We start from the raw sequence: 25,240 nt of genomic DNA, 5'->3' as shown, positions 1-25,240 counted from the left end.
GTGAAGATGACAACTGTGAATCAATGCTTCAGTTCTCAAATAGTATGAGGAGGAACTCTGAACTCAAAAGATGACAGAGACAGAGAGAACTGTAAAGCCACATAGACAAATCTCAAAAGGAGCGAGGCTTGGGATAAGATTGAGTAGTAAAAGTCTAGAAGCAACAGCAAGGAGCTTAAAGAATGCCAACAGCACTCCTGGAAAATGAACAGATTATATTTAAGACAACTGTGAGCAAAACAATGTCCTGCCATGTTTTTTACTTAGGCAGAGATGGAGAAAAGAGGTTGAGGATATAGAGAAGTCTGATTATAACAGGACATAGATTCTAGGAAACAAAAGGGGAGAGATTAGAAGAGAGGTCATCAGGAAGATGAGACATGGTAGGGACAAGGAAGTGTAAAGCTGAATAGGAAGGACGATGACCAAAGGCAGAGAGGCGGGTGACGGGTCACAAAGATGGCTGGAGTGACTGGCATCCATGCTGCAACAGAACTCCAATATGTGGCCTGCAGACTTGTAACCTTTTATCACAGAATGTTAGAGAAATGCTGTCATAGAGACATGTGAAGGGATGGACACTATCTCTACAAATGGCTCTGTATCCTCTAACACTCAGTATAAAGAAAGCATCCTATCTCTGAAAAGAATATGTGGGGCTGGCTATTGAATAATAAATTTTCTAATAAAGAGGGTCTCTTGTTCTAAGGTTTAGCCTAGGACCTGAAAACACATTTATAACTGTTTGGCCCCATTCATCCAACTCACATGCCAGCACCATGCTAGACTTTTTTTTTTTTTTTTAATTTTTTAAATACACATAAGACGATCCCTTGCCTCTAAGGAGTTTATAATCTCCAAAAATACAGTATGTATTCTGAGTTCCGAGAAACTAAATTGAAAATGAACTTAAAAGCATGTGTTAGAACAGTGCTTCTTAAAATGTTAATGTGCATACAAATAACCTTGGGATCTTCTTAAAATGCAGATTCTGATTCAGTAGGTCTGAGTCGATGGAGCCTGAGAGTCTGCATTTTTAACAAGTTTCCAGGTGATGTTGGTGAGTTAGTCCATGGCCCACACCTGGGGAGTATCAAGGAGCTAAAGACTCTAGCAAAGGGGCCGGCCTGGTGGCTCAGATGGTAGAAGCTCTGTGCTCAGAGCTCTGTGCTCCTAACGCTGAAGGCTGCCAGTTCGATTCCCACATGGGCCAGTGGGCTCTCAACCACATAGTTGCCGGTTCGACTCCCACAGAGAATGGTGGGCTGCGCCCCCTGCAACTAACAACAGCAACTGGACCTGGAGCTGAGCTGCGCCCTCCACAACTAAGATTGAAAGGACAACAACTTGACTTGGAAAAAATCCTGGAAGTGCACACTTTTCCCCAATAAAGTCCTGTTCCCCTTCGCCAATAAAATCTTAGAAAAAAAAAAAAGACTAACAAAAAAGGTTCCTTGCTTTACCTTTTCTATTATACTGTCCTGTAAGGTCCTGAGGCTCTTCCCTCTTTTCCTTGCTAACTCTCCTATCCATCCATTTTTCTAATAAAAAAGCGTGGAGGGGGTAGAAAACCTCAAAGAAGGGTTTTTTCTTCTAAGCAACTATTAGCTACACACCCTGCTTTCATGAACATGTCAAACATCTATCTCATGTGATTAAATACTTCTGTGGAACCTCTAATATTTCAAACAGAGCACCTAGCTATTCAGTGAAAGAATAAAAGACTGGGAACAGCAATTAATTCTAGTTATGCCATATGGCAGTATAGAACACTGGCTGGAACCTGAAAACTCAATTTCACAGGAGTCTTACTTATTCTGAATTTTAATCATTATAGGATCAGCAAACATATGCCTACCAACCTGCTCCATTTACACAAAATTCTAAAGAATAATCACACTGCACACTCAAAAATGATTGGTATTTCCCAAATGGATTTGAAATTTCTCTCCTACCAGATTCTCAAAATAAAGTAGCTGCTGACAGCTCGGTTTAATTTCCCTGTGAAATAACGTCTTCAAACAGTTCTTCTTTTAATGAATAGTGTTGCTTGCTTTCTTACCATTTTCATCATCAGAGCACAGTTTTGCACGAGTCTAATTTTCTCCAGTTCCGGATTCCTCAGCCCTGGGGCTGGTTCAGGTGCTGGCCTCCCTGTTCCTGTGAAGGCCTCCATTCCACCATATTCTCTCCATTTCTCTTCTCTCCAGAATGGAGACATTATCGTTTTCAACACATACTCCATCCTCCATCCTCATAGAGCTAAGATACTTTCATCTCCTGGATATATAATAACTTCAAGATAATGACAGAAAAATCAGTTCTTGTTCTGTGAACTTTTGTCTCCAGTGCTTGAGAGACTATCCTAATATCCCCTGAACATGTTTTAGTGATAACATTTACTGCACTAGGGCCAAAATGATTTTCTGCCACTTTCAATTCTAGTTCAATAAAAGAATAAGAGCTTTGTTTCTAACCTCTGTCATTTTTAATACCATAAAATGATTTAAAAAATGTAAAATTGAGTTCCATTTCCTACTGGACTACCAATCTCATATTAGCTTTCCTTTTATCAAATTTATGAGAAAAGTCAGAAATTGCCTTTCCTTAAAAAAAAAAAAATCAAAATTTCAGGATCTCCTGGGCAGAATGTTTGAATTGAATTTCAGCTCTCAATAATTGGCTGGCCTGGAAGTTTTAAAGTATAAAAGTTAGCTACTTAAAGTTATTTATATCAGAAATAACAAACTGGAGGATTATCCCTCAGTCTACACTCATCCAGAAATAAAGCTATTCTTAGAAAACTATCACCCTAAAAAAAAAAATCACAAATATGTTTATTACATTTCCAAACTGAGGAAGTCTATGGTTTTCTGAAACCACAGTGAGTGAAGTCTATGGTTTCTGAACTGCAAAGCAAAACAAATAATGTTTTTTGCAACCTTACAGTATAAAAATTTTCAAATATGCATAAAAAATGAAAGAAAACCCATATATGCCCACAACCCAACTCTATGATTCATATTTTGTTATATTTGCTTTGTTACACATCTATCCATTCATCTTACTTTTCAATGCATTCGAAAATAAATTGCAGAATTAGTACACTCCATCCCTGAACACTTCATGCCTATATAATTAACTAAACTTCAATATTTATTTACAGTTCTTTTAAACCATTAATTTTTTGAAAGATAATTCTTTTTTTTTTTTTTTTTTTTTTTTTGGTAATCATTTGGCTAAGTAAACTAAGCAACCAATTGGAAGTTCTACATTCTAAATCACAATCTTTTGTTAATTCTGTTACTTTGAGCAATTTTTTATATTTCAGTTCTCTCATCAACAAAGGAATAAAGGCATTTGGTAGATATGGTTGAGGTTTCTATCACCAAATTGTAAAATCGACTTTGTGGTTATGGCAGAATTCACAAATGAGAGACACTCAGTAATATAACTTAGGGAAATAGCTAATTGGAGATTATGTGCACAGAAAGTTTTCTGTAAATTATAATGAGAAGCTCGACAAGGCTCACAAACTCAAGGGAGCTTGCGTCTGAACATTTAATGATAATGCATCTTCTATAAGTCACAACATGTCCATGATAAAACAATCTGAAGCTGGACTATTGAAGACTTAGTCACTCCAAGTGAGAATTTCATAAGAAAGCACTAGCATCAAATTAGAATTTCTTGGCTTTGCAAAGCCATGATATTCCTGGTTTGTAAACTCCTTATTCACTGACTACACTGAGAACTGGTACAGGAATAGCTGCCCCTTCCTTTATGCACTGTTTGTTCCCCTACACGGATTTTTTTTTCTCTCGGAAGATTGGCTCTGGAAGGGGCATCCTTTGAAGCTTGAAGAATCAAAACTATTGCAAAGCACTGCTGAGAGTTTTGAAAGAAATATGAAGAAACTACACTGAACCTGGGGCGATAGGCTGAGATCTTTCCCAAACAGGTCAGCAGTTGGTCTGTAAAATATTCCCATTGCCAAGGAGGCAGTGACATCTTGTGTAAATCAAAAACTAAAACTCTAAGATATCTAATTTCCATTTTAAATGCATGGGGGTTAAATATGGATATCTAGCACTGGAGAAGTTCCTGTGGGATTGATTTTTTTTCCATCTTCTCTGAGCCCTTTGCTGAGCGTGATAAGTAGGACCGCATTTCATTATCAACCCTGCTAGCACTGCACTTCAGGGAGACTAGATGAGGCTACACAGTGGGAGAGAAGATTCGGCTTCCAAAGAAGAAATGATTTACATGGTGTGATTATAAAAACCCACGTTAAGCCCAACTCATTTCCAACAGAATCATGAAATAGAGCAAAATCCCAAGGAAATGAATTTCCTGCATCATAGTGATGCCATTAAAGAAATCAAATAGAGGTTTCAAGGTATGGTTGGTCACGTTTGCATTCTTGTAACATTTGGGGGAAAAATAATTCGAAACAACATTTTGGGGGAGACAACTTAAAAAGGAAACATAAGATCATCATTTGGGGAATCTTCAATTGAATCAGTGTTATAGAAACAACCTCAGAACAAAGAGTTGGGCTCCTGACAGATGACCCAGTGCTTTTGCATTTGTCTACCCTTTGCTCCAATTTCACTGTAACACAGGAAGTTGATACAGGATAGGTCTATATCAGAAATAAGAGAAAACAAGCAAATTAGAGAAAAACCGCACTCAGGAAGGCCCCGCACCAACAAGGCTCCTGGAGATCCACAAATAGATGAATACAGAGAGGAATTTTTTCATTGGCTTTTTATAAGCAGAGAAAATAGAACAACACCGGGACAAAAGACTAGCTCCAGATCAAATGAGACTGAAAATCAAGGCCAAAGCAAACAGTGGTAAAATGAAGACAGTAATTTCATACAAACGATATTTTCACACGATGTATGAATTAAGAGTCTCCACTTATAGACAAATATAATAGAAAAGCTTCATGTATTAAAAAATTGACACTGAGGACTTTCTGAGATCTTCCAAGACAAATCCACATTGAGTGGATAATAGGAACGTGCCCAAGTGATAATGATATAGCCCAAGTGGCTATAATTCTATCAGGAGTAAAGCAAATTTCAGTGACCTAACTATATGACCAAAAGTAGTGCTCAGCTTATTATTCTAACAGGTTGGTTCAACCAGAAGGGTGCAAGCTCAGTTACCTGCCTGCCTCCTAGGTCACATTTCAAAATTCCTTTCGCTCTTGATAGTCCATATTACTCCGGTTAAAGAGCTCAGTACCGGGAATTTTTAACAAAAAGTTTTGAAAGGAACAAATTTATTCGTCCAAACTTTTTTTAAAAAACCCACCTATTACTTAGCATGAAAAATATTATTATGGATCTATTTTATGGGATGTCCAAAGGGAGAAGCTTCTGACCACTAATACCACCAAAAATGTGCAGTATAAAAGAAAAAAAAAATGGATCAATTCAATCTTGGAGATGGTACCCAATCCAAGATACCCACACAAGTGAAAGAATATAAAATAATCATCATCATAAAATAAAAAGAAAAGTTGTACATTTCAAGACTGCTTTGAAAGGACAGGAGACTTGCTATGAAAGAATACATAATAAGATGATTTTCCTTTCCAGGTTAAGCCAAGAGACTAACAGCAGGTAATATCATATTAGTCTCACCGTAGAACATTTCAGACTGAAAAATAAATAAATATAAACCCCATTCCCAGATAAGTATATTTCCAAAAATCTTAACATAATTGTGAACCTCAACAAACACTCACTGAAGAACAGAAAACGAGTACAGGAATTCAGCATATAATTTATTACTTGAAAGCCCTGAAGTTATTGCGGGCTTTTTATTTTCTTTCTTGGTTTAAGGATGGGAGGCAGGGATAGGACTGAAACAAGAAGAAATGAATTTTTATCCTTCGAGATGTGGTCAAATTATTGCTATGATTTTTGAGCCTTTTCACAGTTCTTTAAGCTTAGATGGATTGTACAAGTACCTCCTACTCTTTTTTCCCCCTACATTGGCACTGCAACTCCAGTATAAGTAGCAAAAAGAACAACAGAAAGAGATGTTATGAGCAAATATCTAAACTTGGAGTCACACAATGTATGAACAGCACTTTACACATTAGTTCTCTTGATAAGCACACTTCATTTGGATATGTTTTCTTTTGGGGTTTTTAAGCTCAATAACCAGCACTTAGGAAAAGTAAAACTCTCTATGTAATTAATGGTAATGATATTTACAGTACGTATACTACTTTGAAACTCTTATTCCCAAGAGTTGTATCAGACTAATTCCTTGTCTTTCTTCCTATAATATAAAGACATATGAATGATATATTCTTAAACTAAATCTTATTTTAAAGCTAAATCCATGTTAAGCTGAAAAGAAAAACTTGGAGTTCCCAAAGAAAACTGGAATTACTTTTATAATATTTGTACTAATGGATCATGTTTCATGCAGAGCTATATACTAACCACCCACAATGAGGCATGTTCAAGATACTCTTTCACCCTGTATTTTAAATGTCCTGCGTTTTGTGGGTTTTGTACTATAACCCTGTTACATAACGTTATTTCTTTATTTCTTTCCATTCCAATGTGCTATCAATCTACCTGTCTCTTTTTGGAACGCCTTTAAGTTTCACAAAAGGAAACCATACTCCAACTCTGTTTCCATTGGCTCTGGCCTTCACTTCCAACAGTGAGCATAAAGGGCTAGTTGTTCCAAAATGGGCCATTGAGAGAGAATTTATCCCTACCTCAGTAATAAAAATATTCTGTTTTCTTCATCCCTTCCCCCACTCCCCATGTATCCTTGCTGTCAGATGGCCTCCCCTGAATCAAACTGAAGAAATGCTCGACTGTGCCTCCATATGCGTCAGAACGCCATCAAGCGTCTGAGTGTGGCTCACGTCCGTCTGCTGCATTCCAGGTGCCTCACATCTGGTGCTGATCCTGCAGTGACCACTGTAATAAAACAGGAGGAGCCACTGCCTGGCTTTCGTCCTAATTGTTCTCTAAAGAGCTCGATGAAAACTTGGACTAGGAATGTGAAAGCCGTTAGTTTTTAGGGAGAAGGTTTAACTGAAGAGGCAGTTTGAAGAAGAGCAATAAACATCACAGCTCGGGACATCAAATACCACAACAGGGCTTCATTTCCTTGGAATCACAGACTGCCATCCGTTTTTTATTTTGTCTTACACGGGAAACATCATCCTTCATTGGTAACACCTTTAAACCAAAAAACTCATGTGCAGGTAGAGATACCTCCAGATATGATTTTACTTGCTGTTTTTAAGTCTGGGAGGAGACAGAATAGCTAAGCTACTGGTACTGAAAAACAGATGAGCATTTGGAGGACACCCATGACTCTGGACACAAGTAAAATGTCCTGATGTCAGTCACTCTAGACAAGAGAAAGGTGGCAAATGGCACATTATAACAGTTGTGATAGAGTCTGACGCTTTATTTACAGCAAGTCTGTAGCCATGGCAAACACCACTGAATTCTGAGCTACAGTGAAAATTAGGGCCATGCCCCTAGAGTTTACCAAGAATCAGAGGCAGTGTTATTTTCACTTGGATCCACCCTTTTCATTCTCAAGCAGCACAGCCCTGAGCGAAGAAAGGAACTAAAACAAGGACACAATAAAGATACAGTGGGAAGTTGTGGAGGGGGAATATATATATTTTATATTTATCTACAGTATATAGTATATACAGATATATGGAGTATTTATCTAGTGGCTTTCCCAGGTTATCCTGCTAGAGATTTCTTATCTACCTGCCAAAAAAGCCCTGATGTGCCAAATTATAGTTTTAAATAGGTTCCTACCCCCCAAAAAATGTACCAAACCCTAACATATTATGCTTTAATCTAACTAAAGATAAAACGTTTCAAATGACTTTCAATAATTCTTTTCATGTTACTTAGCATTTAACTCTCAAGTTTGAGGACTTCCAAATTTCTATTCACACCCAGCTTTTGGAGGAGATACAATGGCACACAACGCAAGTAAATGTGTCTGGCGTTGTACAAGCTTTCAATGCTTTCCAACCAACTGATATCAATCCATATAAGTACAGAACATGGCCCAGCTATACAGAGGACTATAGGAGCGATACGGCTGAGGGAGAGGATTCAGTAAAACAAGGGTGACATTAACAGGATAATGATTGAACGGGTGGATATAAGGCAACTTCAAACAGCTTGCCAAAGGAAAGCCTCATTTTTCCATTTTCTTGTACAGTATCTAATTTCTGGCTCCTCATTTCCTCTGTGATCTGATAGTTATGAAATTCTAAATAAAGTGTCATCTTTCTTGCAACAAATCAATGAACAGAAAGCTCTCATCAACAATGCAGATGTTTCCTAAAGCTCATGCTGATTATTTCCTGAATGTCTATCCCACAAACCACACAGCAAGTTCCTTGTGAACAAGGAAACCTCTCTACCCCATAGCAAATACAGCTTCTGTGTGTGTGTGTGTGTGTGTGTTGTGTGCATTAAAAAGAAGACTAAAGTAATATGCAACTGATAACAATGAGTCACCACAAAAATCACCTCTTGTTACCAATTTTAGATTGAAATTTAGCCCTTTCCAAATGCTATGGCACAAATATGGGAAGGAGAATTCCTTTATGTTGTATATCTGTCCCTACAGATGCAGTAAAATTGTTTTTGCATCCCTTATCACAGATTTATACCAACAGCACCACCATATACACAATTACATTTTGGGCATCCCTCTCTGCACAATACAATTTAAAATAATTCCACCGTTATTCCTCCCATACTAAAACAATCCTATAATACAAAGGTGAACTTTGTGCTATTAAAAAATAAAAAATTATATGGGTTACTAACTAAGCCTTCAGGTTCACAGCTAACCCTGAGCTTATCTACTAATTAAGTAACATTACGAGGAAGTTTTTTTTCAACTCTTCCAGCCTACCAAATATTATAGATATTCTCACTTTTGCAAAAACCTCCCATCTTCTGCATTCTGTTTGTTTCAATTATTCAGGGCAAGCCAGGCTGATAATTACACAGTCCCAGTTGCTGAGTAAAAGTGATGCTTAATTAGCCAGCAGGAAAGATCGATTAAGATCCAGCAGGGCATCTTGTGACGTGCTCTCACATTCCTGGAGGGAATAGATTCTGGCTGTGCCCTTTGAAAGGATAAAATTCCCTGCTTCTAAGGAGTTTCAATGAGGGTTCTAAAGTTGATGCTAAGATTGGTCAGCCACACAAATTAACTCCCAGTTATAACCCTGCAGATGCCCTCCCTTTTCCCAGAGTACTCAGTTCAAACATCCTGAACCACACTGCCAACGGGATGGAAAAGGCTTAAAATAACACCCCCAACTCTCATTCAGTTACCACATTTCAAGTAAGAGGTGGTCGAGAAATATATTGTAAAGGAAAATTTTTACTTCTTCCTCCCCCAAGCAGGTGTATGGATCTGTCAGATGCCCACATTCTAAAAGTTACTAATTAGGTCAGGACCACTTATTTAAAAAAAAAAAAACTTAATGAGCACGATAATCCAACCCCATCTGAGACCAAAACATTCCAATAGGGTCCAAGAATCAACTGGGTAAGTCTGGTTTAAGTTTTCTATTAGGGAAGGAGATGTGGACGTGAAAGGACCAAAAACCATAACAAAAATTAACTGTCTCACACTGCCTATCATCTTCCCTTTAGTAACTTGGACAAGCATAAATGTTTAGTTCTTCACACAGTTTGCAAAAGAGTTTAATAAAGACCAACATAACAATCCAAAGCTAAAAGCAGAATAATTATCTTAAGCTACATAATTATCAAAATATTTCTATTTCGGTAAACTACACTAACTATGCCTGCTTACCTCCAATTCAATTCAGTAAATATTTATTAAACGTCTACCAAGTATAAAGAACTAGGATAGGTATGTCTTACCTTGGTAATTTATACACTATGAAAGTAGATTTCCCTGATTATAAATTGTTTTCAAGCTTATGAAGAGGAACAATGGAACCATTTGTACACACCTCGTTTTGAGTTGCTGAAAGCCACGAAGAATGTGGTCTCTGTGGTCTCTCACAACAGCACTCAGGTTCTCATTCCTCAAACCTTCCGCCAGAAACTCCTCAGCATCTAAAAGAACAAATAAAAAAAAAGTTAATCAACAGAAAAGAAGTATGAAGGGAGAAAGAGGAACATCTGACGAATTAAGAAATGGGTATTTTCTCTTTAAAAACTTTAAAGTTGCAGAGCAATGTGAATGTACTTAATGCCACAGGCCTGCACACTTAATAATGGTTAAAATGGTGAATTTTATGTAATGTATATTTTCCCAGAATAAAACATAAATAAAACTTTCTATATTCCTATAAGTGACACCTTTTGATAATCTAAGACCTCACTACGAATTTAGAAAGCAAATGCATATATTAACAATTTTCTAAACCATTTTAAAGAAATACCTAAATAATAATTATCAATGATGGCAGAGGACAGACTGTCATTTTCATAAACATAAATATTACAAACAATTCATAGATGGTCACAGGCCAATAGAAGCTAGAAAGAAATACCAATAAATAGAGCTGAAATAAAAAACAGAGCTGAATTGCAGAATCAAGAACAAAAGGGGCAGGTATTCAAAGAAGAAAAATTAATTAACAAACACATCATCAATGAAAATGACAATGCAACCAAGTGAAGGAACCCACATGGAAAAGAAAAATGTGTTCAAGAGAAGGAAACTGCAATTAATGTGAGCATACATTATAAAATAGGGGCATGAAACAAATATATCATTGGAAACAAATCATGTTACATTGAAAGAAACTGGGAGGGGGGCACCTACAAATTTTCAAAGACAAAATACATTCATTCATAATGATTATAATTGCCAGAAATACTGGCACATACTTTATTATGCATAAAATGGTTACCATCTCTAAAAAGCATATAAATAATATAGTTTAAAATTTCCACCTCCAAAAATATGTAAAAATGTGTAATGATACTGTAATATGATACTGTATCATATATACTATCAAAATAAGGTTTTGGATTTATATGGTTGGGTTACACAAGCACACTTAAAAATTTGTTTAACATTCACACCATTCAACACCACCAAACAGAAAATCCTAGATAGCATCACCAAGACTTTTGATGACGTATAAAGTTCAGGAAATTAAAAACCTCAGAGAGGACCACCATCAACTTCCAAAGCCTGCATCACATCTATTGAATATGTTAGTTAGTAGGTTTCTCCAAGGTCCTCTGAAGGCTAAAGAACAAGGAAATTGAAAGTAGAATTAAAAGGTAAAAATAAATGATATCAAAAGTTCAATTAATACAATACACCATATTAATAGAACAAAGAACAAAGACCACATGATCATCTCAACAAATTCAGAAAAACATTTGACAAAATTCAACAATAAAAAAATCACTCAACAAATTGGGAATAGAAGGAAACTTCCTCAGGCTGATAAAAAGCATCTACAAAAAACCCAACAGTTAACATCATACTTAACACAGAAAGACTGAATACTTTCTCCCTGTTCCTAAGATCAGGAACAAAACAAGGATGTCTGCTGTCACCATTTATACTCAAAATTATACTGGTGCCAGTCAGGGTAATTATGCAAGAAAATGAAATTAAAAGAGTCCAGATTAGAAAGAAATAAAACTATCTCTACTTGCAGATAGTGTGATCTTGTATATAGAAAACTCTAAGGAATCCACTAAAAAACTATTAGAACTGAAAAATGAGTTTAATAAGTTTGCAGGATATGAGATTTATATGTAAAAATCAATTGTATTTCTATATAGTAGCAATGAACAAACTAGAAATGAAATTAGGAAAATTCAATTTAAGAGCATAAAACAGAATTAAATATGTAGGAATATACAAAAGAAGCACAACACTTAGACTCTGAAAACTACAAAATGTTGTTGAAAGACATTAAAGACCTAAATGGAAAGACAGCCCATGTTCATAGATGAGAAGACTTACTATTGTTAAAATGGCAGTATTCACCATATTGATCTAAAGATTCAATGCAATCCCTATCAAAATCTGAACTGGCTTTTTTTCAGATATTGATGAGCTGGTCTAAAATTCATTTAGAAAGTCAAGGGACCTGGAATAGACAAAGCAATTTTGAAAAAGAAGAACAAATTTGGAGAACTCACATTTTTTATTTCAAAACTTACTACAGAGCTACAGTAATCAAGATGATATGGTACTGACATAAAAATAGACATATAGATCAAAAGAACAGAATTGAGAATTCAGAAATAAATCCTCAAATTTAGAGTCATGTATTAACTTTTGACAAGGATACCAAGACAATTCAATGGGAAAGAATAGTTTTTTAAAACAAATGGTGCTGAAACAACTGAATATCCACATGCAAGAGAATAAAGTTGGACCCCTACCTCACACAATATACAAAAACTAACTCAAAATGAACGAAAAACTTAAATGTAAAAGCTAAAACTGTAAAATTCTTAGAAGAAAACAGGCATAAATTCTCATGACCTTGGATTAAGCAATAGTTTCTTAGCTATGACACGCAAAGAACAAGCAACAAAAGAAAAAAAATAAATTGCTCATCATCAAAATTAAAAACTATTGTGCTTCAAAGGATGCCATCAAGAAAGTGAAAAGATAACCCACAGAATGGGAGAAAAATTTTGCAAATCACATACCTGATAAGAGACTTACATGTAGAATATATAAAGAAGTCTTACAACTCAATAATAAAAAGACAATTAACCCAATTTAAAACTGAACAAAGGATCTGAATCGACGTTTATCCAAAGAAGAGATATAAGTGGCTGATAAGCACACAAAAAGATGCACAACATCAATAACCAGCAGGGAAATGCAAATCAAAACCACAATGAGATACCACTTCATTCCCATTAGGATGGTAATAGTCAAAAAAAGAACAATAATGAGTTCTTGTAAAGATGGCAGAGTAGGTAAACTCTGTGCTACCATCCTCCCACAACCACATCAAAAGAACAATTAAATTATAGAACAACCATCATTTAGCTATCAGCTAGCCTGAAGTCTAGCTGATCAGAAGTCCTAGAACTAAGGATATACAGAAGAAGCCACGCCAAGACTGGTAGGAGGAGCAGAGATATATAATGGGTTGGTTTCACACCCATGTGTGGAGGTAAAAAATCAGGAGGGATATCTCGGCTGTGGAGGTCCCCCTGAGGAGCGAGGGGTTGCAGACCCACATCAGGCTCCCCAGCCCAGGGTTCCAGTGCTGGAAAGTGGTATCCATCTGCAGATCACTTTGTATCTTATACCAAGTGGTCCTGGGCAGGGCACAGGCAGCAGCTGACCTTGGCCTGCACCTAAACATCTCCCAAGAGGCCCCAGAACCAACACACCCAGTGGCCAGCTTCAGACCACACCAGAGCACCACCCAAACATGCCCACAATGACACACCCAAAAGACAAACTCAGCAGGCACCAGCGCCCCATTAAAGTGAATCCTGCTTCATAGGATCAGCCCTTGCACCACAGCTCTTCCACTGCAGTCACAGCCAGTCCTCACAACCAATCAGTCTGAGGGTCAGTCCCTCCCATTGACATGGCAACAGCAATCAAGGCTCAACTACAGCAGGAGGGCACATAAAACTCACACAAGGGATATACATGGAGCACCCAGCTCAGGTGACCAGGGAGATGGTGCCACTGGATCCCACAGGACACCTACTACATAAGGCTATTCTACCAAGACCAAGAGACATAGTAGCTCTACCTAATACATAGAAACAAATACAGGGAGGCAGCTAAAATGAGGAGCGAAAGAAACATGCCCCAAATGAAAGAACAAAACAAATCTCCAGAAAAAGAACCTAATGGAAACAAGCAATCTGCCAGATACAGAGTTCAAGACACTGGTTATAAGGATACACAATGATCTCAGTGAGAACTTCAACAAAGAGATAGGAAACATAAAAATGGAGATAGAAAACATAAAAAAAGAAAAACATAACTGAAGAATACAATAATTGAAATGAAGAATACATTAGAGGGAATCAACAGTAGCTTAGATGAAGCAGAGGATCAAATCAGTGATTTAGAAGATAAGGTAGCAGAAAACACACAATCAGAACAGCAGGGGGAAAAAATCCAAAAAAGTGAGGATAGTTTAAGGGGACTCTGAGACAACTGGTATTCACATCATTGGGGTACCAGAAGGAGGAGAGAGAGAGCAAGGAATTGAAAAACTATCTGAAGAAATAATGACTGAAAACTTACCTAACCTGGTAAAGAAATAAACATACAAGTCCAGGAGGTACAGAGTGTCCCAAACAAGATGAGCCCCAAAAGGCCCACACCAAGACATATCATAATTAAAATGCCAAATGTCAAAAATAAAAAGAGAATCTTGGAAACAGCAAGGGAAAAGCAGTCAGTTACTGACAAAGGAGCTCCTGCAAGACTGTCAGCTGATTTCTCAACAGAAACTTTGTGGGACAGAAAGGAGTGGCATAAAATATTCAAAGTGATAAAAAGCAAGGACCTACAACCAAGATGACTCTATCCTGCAAAACTATCATATAGAATCAAAGGACAGATAAAGAGCTTCCCAGACAAGAAAAAGTTAAAGGAGTTCATCACCACTAAACCAGTATTACAAGAAATCTTAAAGGAACTTCTTTAAGAAGGGGGGAAAAAATCAAAACTTTCAATAATAAAATGGCAATAATTACATATCTAACAAATAATTACTTTAAATGTGAATGGATTATATGCTCCAATCAAAAGACATAGGGTAGCTGAATGGATAAGAAAACAAGACCTTTACATATGCTGCCTATAAGAAACTCATTTCAGATCGAAAGACACACACAGACTAAAGGGGTGGAAACAGATATTTCATGAAAATGGAAACAATCAAAAAAAGCTTTACAGACAAAATAGACTTTAAAACAAAGCCTATAGCAAGAGCCAAAGAAGGACCCAGTTATTCTACTTCAAGAAGAAACCCGAAACACTAATTTGAAAAGACATATGCATCCATATGTTCATTGCAGCATTCGTTACAATAGCCAAGGTTTAGAAAGAACCTAAGCGTCCATCAATAGATGAATGGATAAAGAAGTGGTACATATACACAATGGAATATTACTCAGCCATAAAAAAGAATGAAATCTTGCCATCTGCAACAACATGGATGGATCTAGAGAGTATTATACTAAGCAAAGTAAGTTAGACAGAGAAACATAAATACCATATAAGTTCACTTACATGTGGAATCTAAGAAACAAAATAAACAAAACGGAAATAAACTAGTAGATACAGAGAACATTTTAATGGTTGTCAGATGGGAGATGGTTGGGGGGGGGTGAAAAGGGGGAAAGGATTAAGAAGTACAAATTGGTAGTTACAAAATAGTCATACAGATGTAAACTATAGCATTGGAATATATTCAATAATATTGTAATAACTGTGTACAGAGTCAGATGATATTAGATTTATTCGGTGATCACTTTGTAAGTTATATAAATGTCTAATACTGATGCTTTGTAAAACAACATGGCACTTTCTCAAAAGGCTAAACAGAGAGTTTCCATATGACACAGCAAATCTACCACTAGATATATACCCAAGAGAACTAAAAACGGGTGTTTAAAGAAAAACTTCTACACAAATATTCATAGCAGCATTATTCTTAATAGCCAATATGTGGAAACAACCCAAATGCCCACCAATTGATGAATGGATAAATAAAATGTGGTATAGCTATACAAGAGAATATTATTCAGCAATAAAAAGAAATGAAACACTGATATATGCTACAATATGGATGAATCTCTGAAATCATTATGCTAGGCAAAAGAAACCAGTCATAAGGACCACATATTTTATAATTCCATTTACATGAAATATACAGAACAGGTAAATCTACAGAGACAGAAAGTAGATTAGTGGATGCCTAGGACTGTGGAAGGGAAGAAGGGAGGGAAATTGAGGAGTGAAGGCTGAGTGGTTTAGATTTTCTTTTGGAATGATGAGAAAGTTCCAAAATTTATTGTGCTGATGATTGCACAGCTCTCTGAATATACTAAAAGCCATTGAATTATACACTTTAAATGGGTGGGTTGTATGGTATGTGAACTATAGCTCAATGAAACTGCTAAAAAAATATAAACAAGCAGACTAATTGGAGGGAATCACTGCATAAATGATACAAGTGTCTATGCTGCACACCTGAAACTAACATGAAATAATATTGAATGTCAACTGCAACTGACAAGAATAATTAAATATATGTATACAAACAATATCTTTATATAACAACATATAAATGACAACATATCCTTCTGCACTTTCAAAATTTAAAGAAAAAAAAAAAATCCCTCAAGCACTTAAACAGATAAAGTACGTTGCTTGCAAAGCAACAAAGTCAAAATGGCCTCTCCACAAAATAAGCATCAGAAGGTAAACTTCTTACAGAGTTTTAAAGGAAAAATACTGTACTCAAAAGCCTAAAAAAAAAAAAAAAAAAAAAAAAGCCAAGGTACTGGTTCTATAGAAGACCAGGGAAACACTTTCAAACAGTTGTGGCTCTGAATGTCTGCCACCTATATTCTTTCCTGAAGAAAAGCTCTTTAAGGATATACTCTGATCAACAGAAAGGTGGTGATGAGTATCTAACAGCAAAACAAGTTAAATCTAGATAACTGTGGTAGATATGATTAAAAATTATTAAAAATATCAAAAGTAAGTCTTAATTAAGACAAGACTTAGTGTGGAAAATGTAATATTCATCTGAATCCCAGTAAGGAAAGGATTAGAAAGGAAGAAAAACATACTAAATTACTCATTTATATAGGGCCAATGGGTACTATTCCATTCTTGACAGTGATAATTAAATAAAATGGGTTTAACTATGATTTTTCAAAATGCTAATGCAATAAAAGCAGACTATAAGATTTTAAAAATATTCAATATAATAAAACAGAAAAAAGAGAAACAAACTGGCATAAAAAAATAGAACTCCTACAATACAATGACATGTCACTGACAACAATAATTGTGAAAAGTTATACTCCCCTATTAAAAGAATCTCAAATTATGTCCAAACATAAAATTAATTTAATTATTGTTTAAAGATACTCACCTGAAACAAAATGAAATGAGGTGTCCAAAACGTTCCTAAGCAAATTTTATTAAAAAGCAGGAATAGCAATAATTCATATCTAGAACTCAAACAACAGACCAACAGAGTATTTTCATGTTACATAACGGAACACCCACAATAAAAAATGACCTGTTATGTATTAAACAGCATAGTACCAAAACACATACAGTAAAAATTGTGAGAAATATAAGTAGAAAATACTGAAAAAATTGTAATGTCACTACTAGTATTTGACAGGTCAAATGGACAAAAATATGTAATTATATAGAGCAGTAATATCCAATAGAAATAAAATAGTTACACATATAATTTTAAATTTTCTAGAAGCCTCATTTCAAAAAGTACCAAAAAAAGGAGGAGATCCAAGATGGCGGAGTAGATAAGCACTGTGCCTACTTCCTTCAGTGAACACATTAAAATTACAACTAAATTATAGAACAATCAACCTGGAGAATCATCTGAAGTCTAGCTGAACAGTAGTTTTATAACTAAAGTTATAAAGAAGCTATGGCAAGACTGGCAGAAGCTAGCCCCAAACCTCCATGTGGCAGTTGAGAACTGGGAGGGATATATCGGCCATGGAAGTTACCCCCACCCCCACCCCAGAGGAACAAGGAACGGCAGCCACAAACCAGCCTCCCCAGCCCAGAGTACTGGTGCCAGGAATAGGGACTCCACAACATCTGGCTGTGAAAAACAACTATCCAGGTGGGACAGAAGGCTGTGGGAAACCCAGATGCCCTCTTAAATAGCCTTAACACAGACTCTCTCACTTGCAGACACATACCTTTGCCTCTGGCGGAGGGACAGTAAGTCGGAGGGTGTCAGAGACATCTGGGGGGCAGATTGAGGCATGTGGTTTTGAAGTGAGGGCTGGAGGACAGTTGCCATTTTGCCTGTGTGAAATCCTCCTCCCATGCAGCCAGGCAGGTGGCTGCCATCTTTAATGTGTTGAGGCCCTCCCTTACACCTCTAGCCAAATCTGAATCTGATTGGCCAGGTGAGCTCAGCCCACTCCACCCTGCTGACTCACTGAGACCCCGTTCAACCCACTCACCCAATACCAGAGGCACTTCCTCTGAGAGCAGCCAGCCCCACACAAATTGCACTCTTTCTTGGAAAACTATCAGAGTCCACAGGCCCCAGGCAGACAGCAACTGGCCTTGGTGTGCTCTGAAACTTTTGCTAAGTAGCTCCAGACTCAGCAATGGCACCAAATCAGAGTTATGTTAACCTGGCAACCAAAACTCTTCCCACTCTAGTGACTCCCTGAAACTCTGCCTCACCCAACTTGTGTACTGCACGAGGCTTTATCTGTGGCTGAACCTTAAAGGAGCTGGCAGGTGGGAGCAGGCCTCGGGGTGTCCTAGCATTTTGTGGAGCTACCCAAGTTCCAGTACTGGTGGCAGACATACTTGGTTCACAGCGTGGCCTCTCCCACCTGCCTCCAGGGTTAGCACAGGCAGCAAACAACCACGGATCACTTTGTAACTCCTACCATAGTCCCCAGCCAGTTACAAGCTATGGGTGACTTGGGCCTGCACCAGAGCCCCTTGCAAGAGGACCCAGAACCAACATATTTGGAGGTTGGCTCAGACCACAGCAGAGCACCACCCAATTAGCCCCAAGCAGCACACCCAAAGGGCGGTCTCAACAGGCACCAGACCCCGCTGGGGTAAATCCCACTCAGTGGGGTAAGAATCCTGCACAGCAGCCTGTAAGCTATGGACATGGCCAAATCCCACAGCCAATCAGCCTGAGGGTCAATCCCTCCCACTAACATGCCAATAGCAATCAAGGCTCAACTACACGTATAACAGGAGGGCACACACAACCCACACAAGGAATACTGCTGGAACATTTGGAGCAGGTGACCAGGGAGACTTTGCCAGGGCCCCACAGGGCACCTACTACATAACGTCACCCAGCCAGGACTGGGAGACATAGCAGATTGCCCTAATACATAGAAACAAACAGAGAGGTAGCCAAAATGAGAAAACAAAGAACTATATCCCAAATAAAAGAATAGGAAAAGAATCCAGAACAAGAGCTAAATGAAATGGAAGCAAGCAATCTACCAGAGACAGATTTGAAAACAATGGTTATAAGGATGTTCAAGGAACTTAGTGAGAGCCCAGAGAGATAGCAAGCATAACAAAGAACATAGAAACCATAAAAAAGAACTAGTCAGAAGTGAAGAATACAATAATGGAAATGAAAAATGCACTAAAAGGAATCACCAGCAGACTAGATGAAACAGAGAATCGAATGAGCAATTTAGAAGACAAGGTAGTAGAAAACACCCAATTGGAACAGTAAAACGAAGAAAGAATCCAAAAAAATGAGGATAGTTTAAGAGACCTCTGGGACAACATCAAGTGTAACAACAATTCACATCATAGGGGTACCACAAGGAGAAGAGAAAAAGCAAGGGATTGAGAACATATTTGAAGCAATAATGACTGAAAACTTTCCTAACCTGGTGAAAGAAATAGACATACAAGTCCAGGAAGCACAGAGTCCCAAGATGAACCCAAACAGGCCCACACCAAGACACATTATAATTAAAATGGCAAAGGTTGAAGACAAAGGGAATCTTACAAGTAGCAAGAGAAAGGCACCTAGTAACTTATAAGGGAGCCCCCATAAGATTGTCAGCTGATTTCTCAACAGAAATTTTGCAGGCCAGAAGGGATTGGCATAAAATATTCAATGTGATAAAAAGTAAGGACCTACAACCAAAATTATTCTACCCAGCAAAGCTATTATTTAGAATCGAAGAACAGGTAAAGAATTTCCCAGACAAGAAAAAGTTAAAGGAGTTTATCACCACCAACCCAGTATTACAAGGAATGTTAGAGAGACTTCTGTCAGATGGGAAAAAAAATCAAAATTATGAATAAAATGGCAATAGCTACATATCTATCAATAATTACTTTCAATGTAAATGGATTAAATGCTCCATTCAAAAAACATAGGAGGGCTGAATGAATAAGAAAACAAAACCCATTCACGTGCTGCCTAAAAGAGAATCACTTCAGATTGAAAGACAAGACACACACAGAAAGAAAGTAAAGGAATAGAAAAAGATATTTCATGAAAATAGAAACAAAAAAAAGCTAGGGCAGCAATACTGATACTAGACAAAATAAACTTTAAAACAAAGTCTATAACAAGAAACAAAGAAGGACCCAGTAACCGCACTTCTGGGTATTTATCTGAAGAAACTCAATACACTGCTTCAAGGGGATCTGTGCATCCATACGTTCATTGCAGCATTGTTTACAATGGCCAAGATGGGGAAGCAACCTGGCGTCGATGGAAGAATGGATAAAGAGTAGGTGGTACATATATACAATGGAATATTGCTAGACGATGGAAGGGAATGGGTTCTTTCCATCTGCGGTAGTATGGATGGAACTGGAGGGTATTGTGCTGAGTGGAGTGTAAGACAGAGAAAGACAGATGCAATGTGATTTCACTTATATTGGAATCCACAGCACAAAATAAACAAACAAAACAAAAACAAACTCATAGATACAGAGAACATACTGATGGCTGCCAGATGAAAGGGGGCTAGGGGTGAGTGAAAAAGGGGAAGGGATTAAGAAGTACAAATTGGTTGTTATACAGTAATCATGGGGATGTAGGGTACAGCATAAGGAATATAGTCAATAATAATGTGATAACTGTGTATGGTGTCAGATGGGTACTAGATTAGTTGCGGTAATAGATGGAAGGAGGTTCGGGGCAGGTGAAAAAGGTGAAGAGATTAAGAAGTACAAACTGGTAGTTACAAAATAGTCATGGGGATGTAAACACAGGGAGTATGGTCAATAACATGGTAATAATTGTGTATAGTGCCGGATGAGTACTAGACTAGTCAGGGGGACCATTTCTCAAATTATACAAATGTTTAACCACTATGCTGTACACCTAAAATTATTATAAAATAATATTGACTGTCAACTGTAATCGAAAAATTAAAAAGGGGGAAAAGGTGAAAGGGAATAAGAGGTCCAAATTTCCAGGTATAAAACAAATAAGTCATGGGGATGTAATGTACAGCATAGGGAATATCGTCAATAATATTGTGATAGCATAGCATGGTGTCAGATGGTTGCTGGACTTACCATGGTGATCACTTCTTTAGGTATGTAAATGTGGAATAACTATGGTGTACACCTGAAACTAATATAATATTGTATATTAGGTATATTTTAATTAAAATCTTTTTAAAAAGTACCCCCAAAAAGATGAAACTGACTTTCATGATATTTATTTATTTATTTTATTTAACTCAATAGATCCGAACGTATCATTTCAATATGTAATCAACATAAAAATTATTATTGAGGTATTTTACCTTTTTTGGCATTAAATCTTCAAAACCTGTTGTGCATTTTATACTTAAAAACATATATCAGTTCAGACTAGTCACATTTCAGATGTTTAATAGCCACATGTGGAGAGTGGCCACTCCATTAAATAGTGAGATACAGAGATTTAAATAATATGAATAATAAGATAGATAATAGATGTGAACTAAAATCTGTAACCTAAAAATAGAAATACACCCTTTACAGCTGGTATGGAAATTTATGAAAATTGATTAAGCACTGGATTACAAAGAAACATCAATAATTTCTTTAAAATTCAAAATTAGAAAGATCTTATTTTAGAACCATAACAAAATAAAACCAGAACTTAACATTAAAAAGAGGAAACAAATCCCTTTACACTCAAACATTGTAAACACACTCCTACCTATACTGGAGATCAAAAAGGAAACTCAAAACTGTAATTACCCCTATTGAGAAAATAACCTATATAAAATATTGTATTACCAGCCTTGTACAGAGAGACAAATTCATAGACTTCAATATTTCCAGTATTAAATAAGAAAGAATGAAAATAAAAGCAATAAGTACCAAACTCAAGAAGTCAGAAAAGAGCAATAAAAAAAAAAAAAGCTTATGGAACACAAGAGGAAGGAAACAATAAAGATAAAAGTAGGATTACTAAATCAGAAGAGTGGTTGTCTCACAGTGCTTTCTGGAGTCATAAGCTTCTGATAAGGAAGAGAAGGAGTGTGGGGAGGTCAAATGAGTGGGACTCTGGGAAACTCCCTCCCTTCCCCTCAACTCCCCTTTGCTTTAATCACAAGCACTTGGCTTTTATCTATTTATACACTGGGATTTCACATAAGATTTTAATTTTGAGAAGGGTTCCATTGCACAACTTAGTGGTTAAACCACTGAACTTAAAAATAGTGGAAAAAAAAGTATAAATGCTAAATAAGTGTAAGAGCTGGGATTTTTTAGAAGTGAGGGGGGAATCCAACAAATTGATAAACCATTAGCACATGTAATCAAAGAAAAAGGAGAGAAAGCACAGAAATTACGTAGAATAAAAGGAGTAATAACAAATAGAGAAATTTTTAATAGATAAAATATTTCATAAAATTGGTAAGATTACAAGTTACCTTAAATTTCTTATTTGTGCTTTTATGTACAATTTGAGTTTTATAACAATGGATAACATTTCTTCCCTTTAAAAGGTTATTTTCAAAAATACAGTGTTATATAAACAAAATGCCATGCAAATAAATTTGAAAATGAAACAGTTTCTAAGAAAAATATAAATTTCTAAAACTGAATTAAGAAATGGAAAACCTGAATCCTAAATAGGCTAATAACCGGGGGCGGGGGGGAAGAAAAGGTTGCCAAATTGTTCTCTTTTTTTTTAGTTTAGATTCATATAGTTTTATAGATGTCTTTCAAACTTTTAATATATAATTCTCATACTATATAAACTATCCAAGATCATAGAAGAAGAAAGTTTCTCAAAACATTTGGAAAAACTAGCATAACCCTGGTTGTAAAAGAACACAAAAAGGAATCAGTTTAAAGTTAATAGATCCAAAAACCCTAAATAAAGTACTAGTAGATCAAACCTACCAGTATATTAAAATAATAATACAAAGTTTGTCCTAGGAATATAAAGATGTTTCAATATTATTAATGCATTATGTATTTATTTAATAGATTAAAAGAGAAATTTATACAAGCTTCTTGGTAAGTAGCAAAAACCTCAGCTGATATTTATACTCTATTTGTGACAAAACTATATTAAATAGAAGTAAAGAAATACCATCTTAACCTACAGGATGTATATATCATAAACCAGCATCATATTTATGGCTGAAGAGACAAAGTAATTATCATTAAAGAACGAGATTGGTTTGCCAGCCACTCTCACTATCAATTACATTGTTCTGGAAGTTCTAGACAAAAAGAAGCCTAAAAAGAAAAAAAAATGTCATTATGTGCACATATTATAACCAAATACATATAAGCTTAAAAATATGAACTTGAAAAACTTTTAGAAATTGTAAGAATTCAGTAGGATAGCCAGAAGATAAATATTTTAAAAATCGATAGCTTTCTGGGTTATAGCAGAATAGTTTGTGTGGGACTAACTTTCCCACAGTTAAGAATTGTCAACACAGGACAATATTTTTTAAAAAAACTATTTTAAGGCATGAAACAGTAGGCAAAAGCAGACAGAAATTGACATGGGTTTGATCCTAGAAAGAAAGGAACTGAAGGGTATGACTTGTGATTATACAGCTTTTCACCTAAGGGTACTCCCAGTCCAGATGCTGTGGAGTGGCTGGGGAGTGCCCTTAGGCAAAAAAGCTTAGTGGACTGTGGGACAACATCAAATGCCATAACTGACCTACTATATTTGGAATCCCAGAAGAAAAGCAAAAAGAGAACAGGACGGAAAAACGTACTAGAAGAAATAATAGCTAAAAATTTCCCAATTTTGGTGAAAATTTACAGATCCAAGAAGCTCAGTGGACCTCGAGAAGGATAAATAAAATGAAAAATAAAAATTATAATCAAACTGCTGAAAACTAAAGAGAAAGAGAAAAATTTCAAAGAAGTCAGAGAAAATAGCCCATTAAATATAGAAGAATAATGATATGAATGAGAGTTGACATTTCATCAAAAATAATGGGGGCTAGAAGACACTGGAATGACATATTTAAAGTACTGAAAGGAAAAAGAAAAACAAAAAACCTGTCAACCCAGAATCCTATATCCAGTAACAATAGCTGTCAAAATGTGAGGGCAAAATAAAGACATTTTTCAGATAAATAAAAATTGAGAAAATGTTTTGCTAGGAAACCTGCACTAAAGGAAATCTAAAAGAACTTCATTACACCAAAGGGAACAGACACAAGAGGGAAACTCAGATCAACAGGAACACCAAAATGCTAAGTATGTGGAGAAATATAAATCCTTATCACTTGTTTCCTCTTCTTCTTAATTTCTTCAAAAGATAACTGGTAATTTAAAGCACAGATAAATACTACGTTGTGCAGTTTATAACATAAGTACTATAAAATATATGACAACAGAAGAGAGGATGGGGAAAGGGAAGTAAATTAAACCCCTTTAGTGGTAAGATATTCACTCTAAGTAGACTGTGATAAGTTAAGGAGCATATTGTAATCGCTGGAGCAACATAACAGACAAAATAAAGAGGTAAAGTTTTAAAAAATAAAGAAATTGAAATGGAACAGTAACAAGCATTTGACTAATTTTTTAAAAGGCAAGTGTAACCAAAAAAAAGTGACAATTGGAAAACAAATAGTTAAATGGACGACCCTAAATCCATCCATAACGATAGTTTTATGTTAGGGGTAAATGAATTAAACACTCCAATTAAAAAACAGAGACAGTCTGACTGAATGAAAATGCAAGAACCAATTATATTCTGTCTACAAGAGACATACTTCAAATATAAAAACATAGGCTGAAAATAAAAGAACGGCAGTATGCATACAATATGCAAACAGTATGCATAAGGAAACTGGAATGGCTATATTAATGTCACACAAAGTACACTTCAAGACAAGGAGTATTACCAGAAATAAAGAGGGATATTGTATGATGATAAAAGGGTCAAGTTATAAAGAAGATACAGCAATCATAAATGTGTATGCACATAATCACAGAGCTTCAAAATACTTGAAGGAAACTTCAACAGAAC

General features: G+C 36.2%; 1 protein-coding gene across 1 annotated transcript in view; it reads right to left on the bottom strand.

The window, feature by feature from the left end:
- The window catches only part of SKAP1 (src kinase associated phosphoprotein 1), a 269,771-nt gene that overhangs the window by 221,414 nt on the left and 23,117 nt on the right, over nt 1-25,240 (bottom strand). The window contains exon 2 of the mRNA XM_019740642.3: nt 10,028-10,133. Within this exon, the coding sequence (XP_019596201.3) occupies nt 10,028-10,133 (106 nt within the window). The remainder of the gene's footprint in view (nt 1-10,027; nt 10,134-25,240) is intronic.

Source organism: Rhinolophus sinicus, chromosome 12 (assembly GCF_057876585.1).
Source record: "Rhinolophus sinicus isolate RSI-liver-muscle chromosome 12, RSI-T2T, whole genome shotgun sequence".
Lineage (NCBI taxonomy): Eukaryota > Metazoa > Chordata > Mammalia > Chiroptera > Rhinolophidae > Rhinolophus > Rhinolophus sinicus.
The sequence above is the reverse complement of the archived record's forward strand: the minus strand, read 5'-3'. Positions and strand labels throughout refer to the sequence as shown.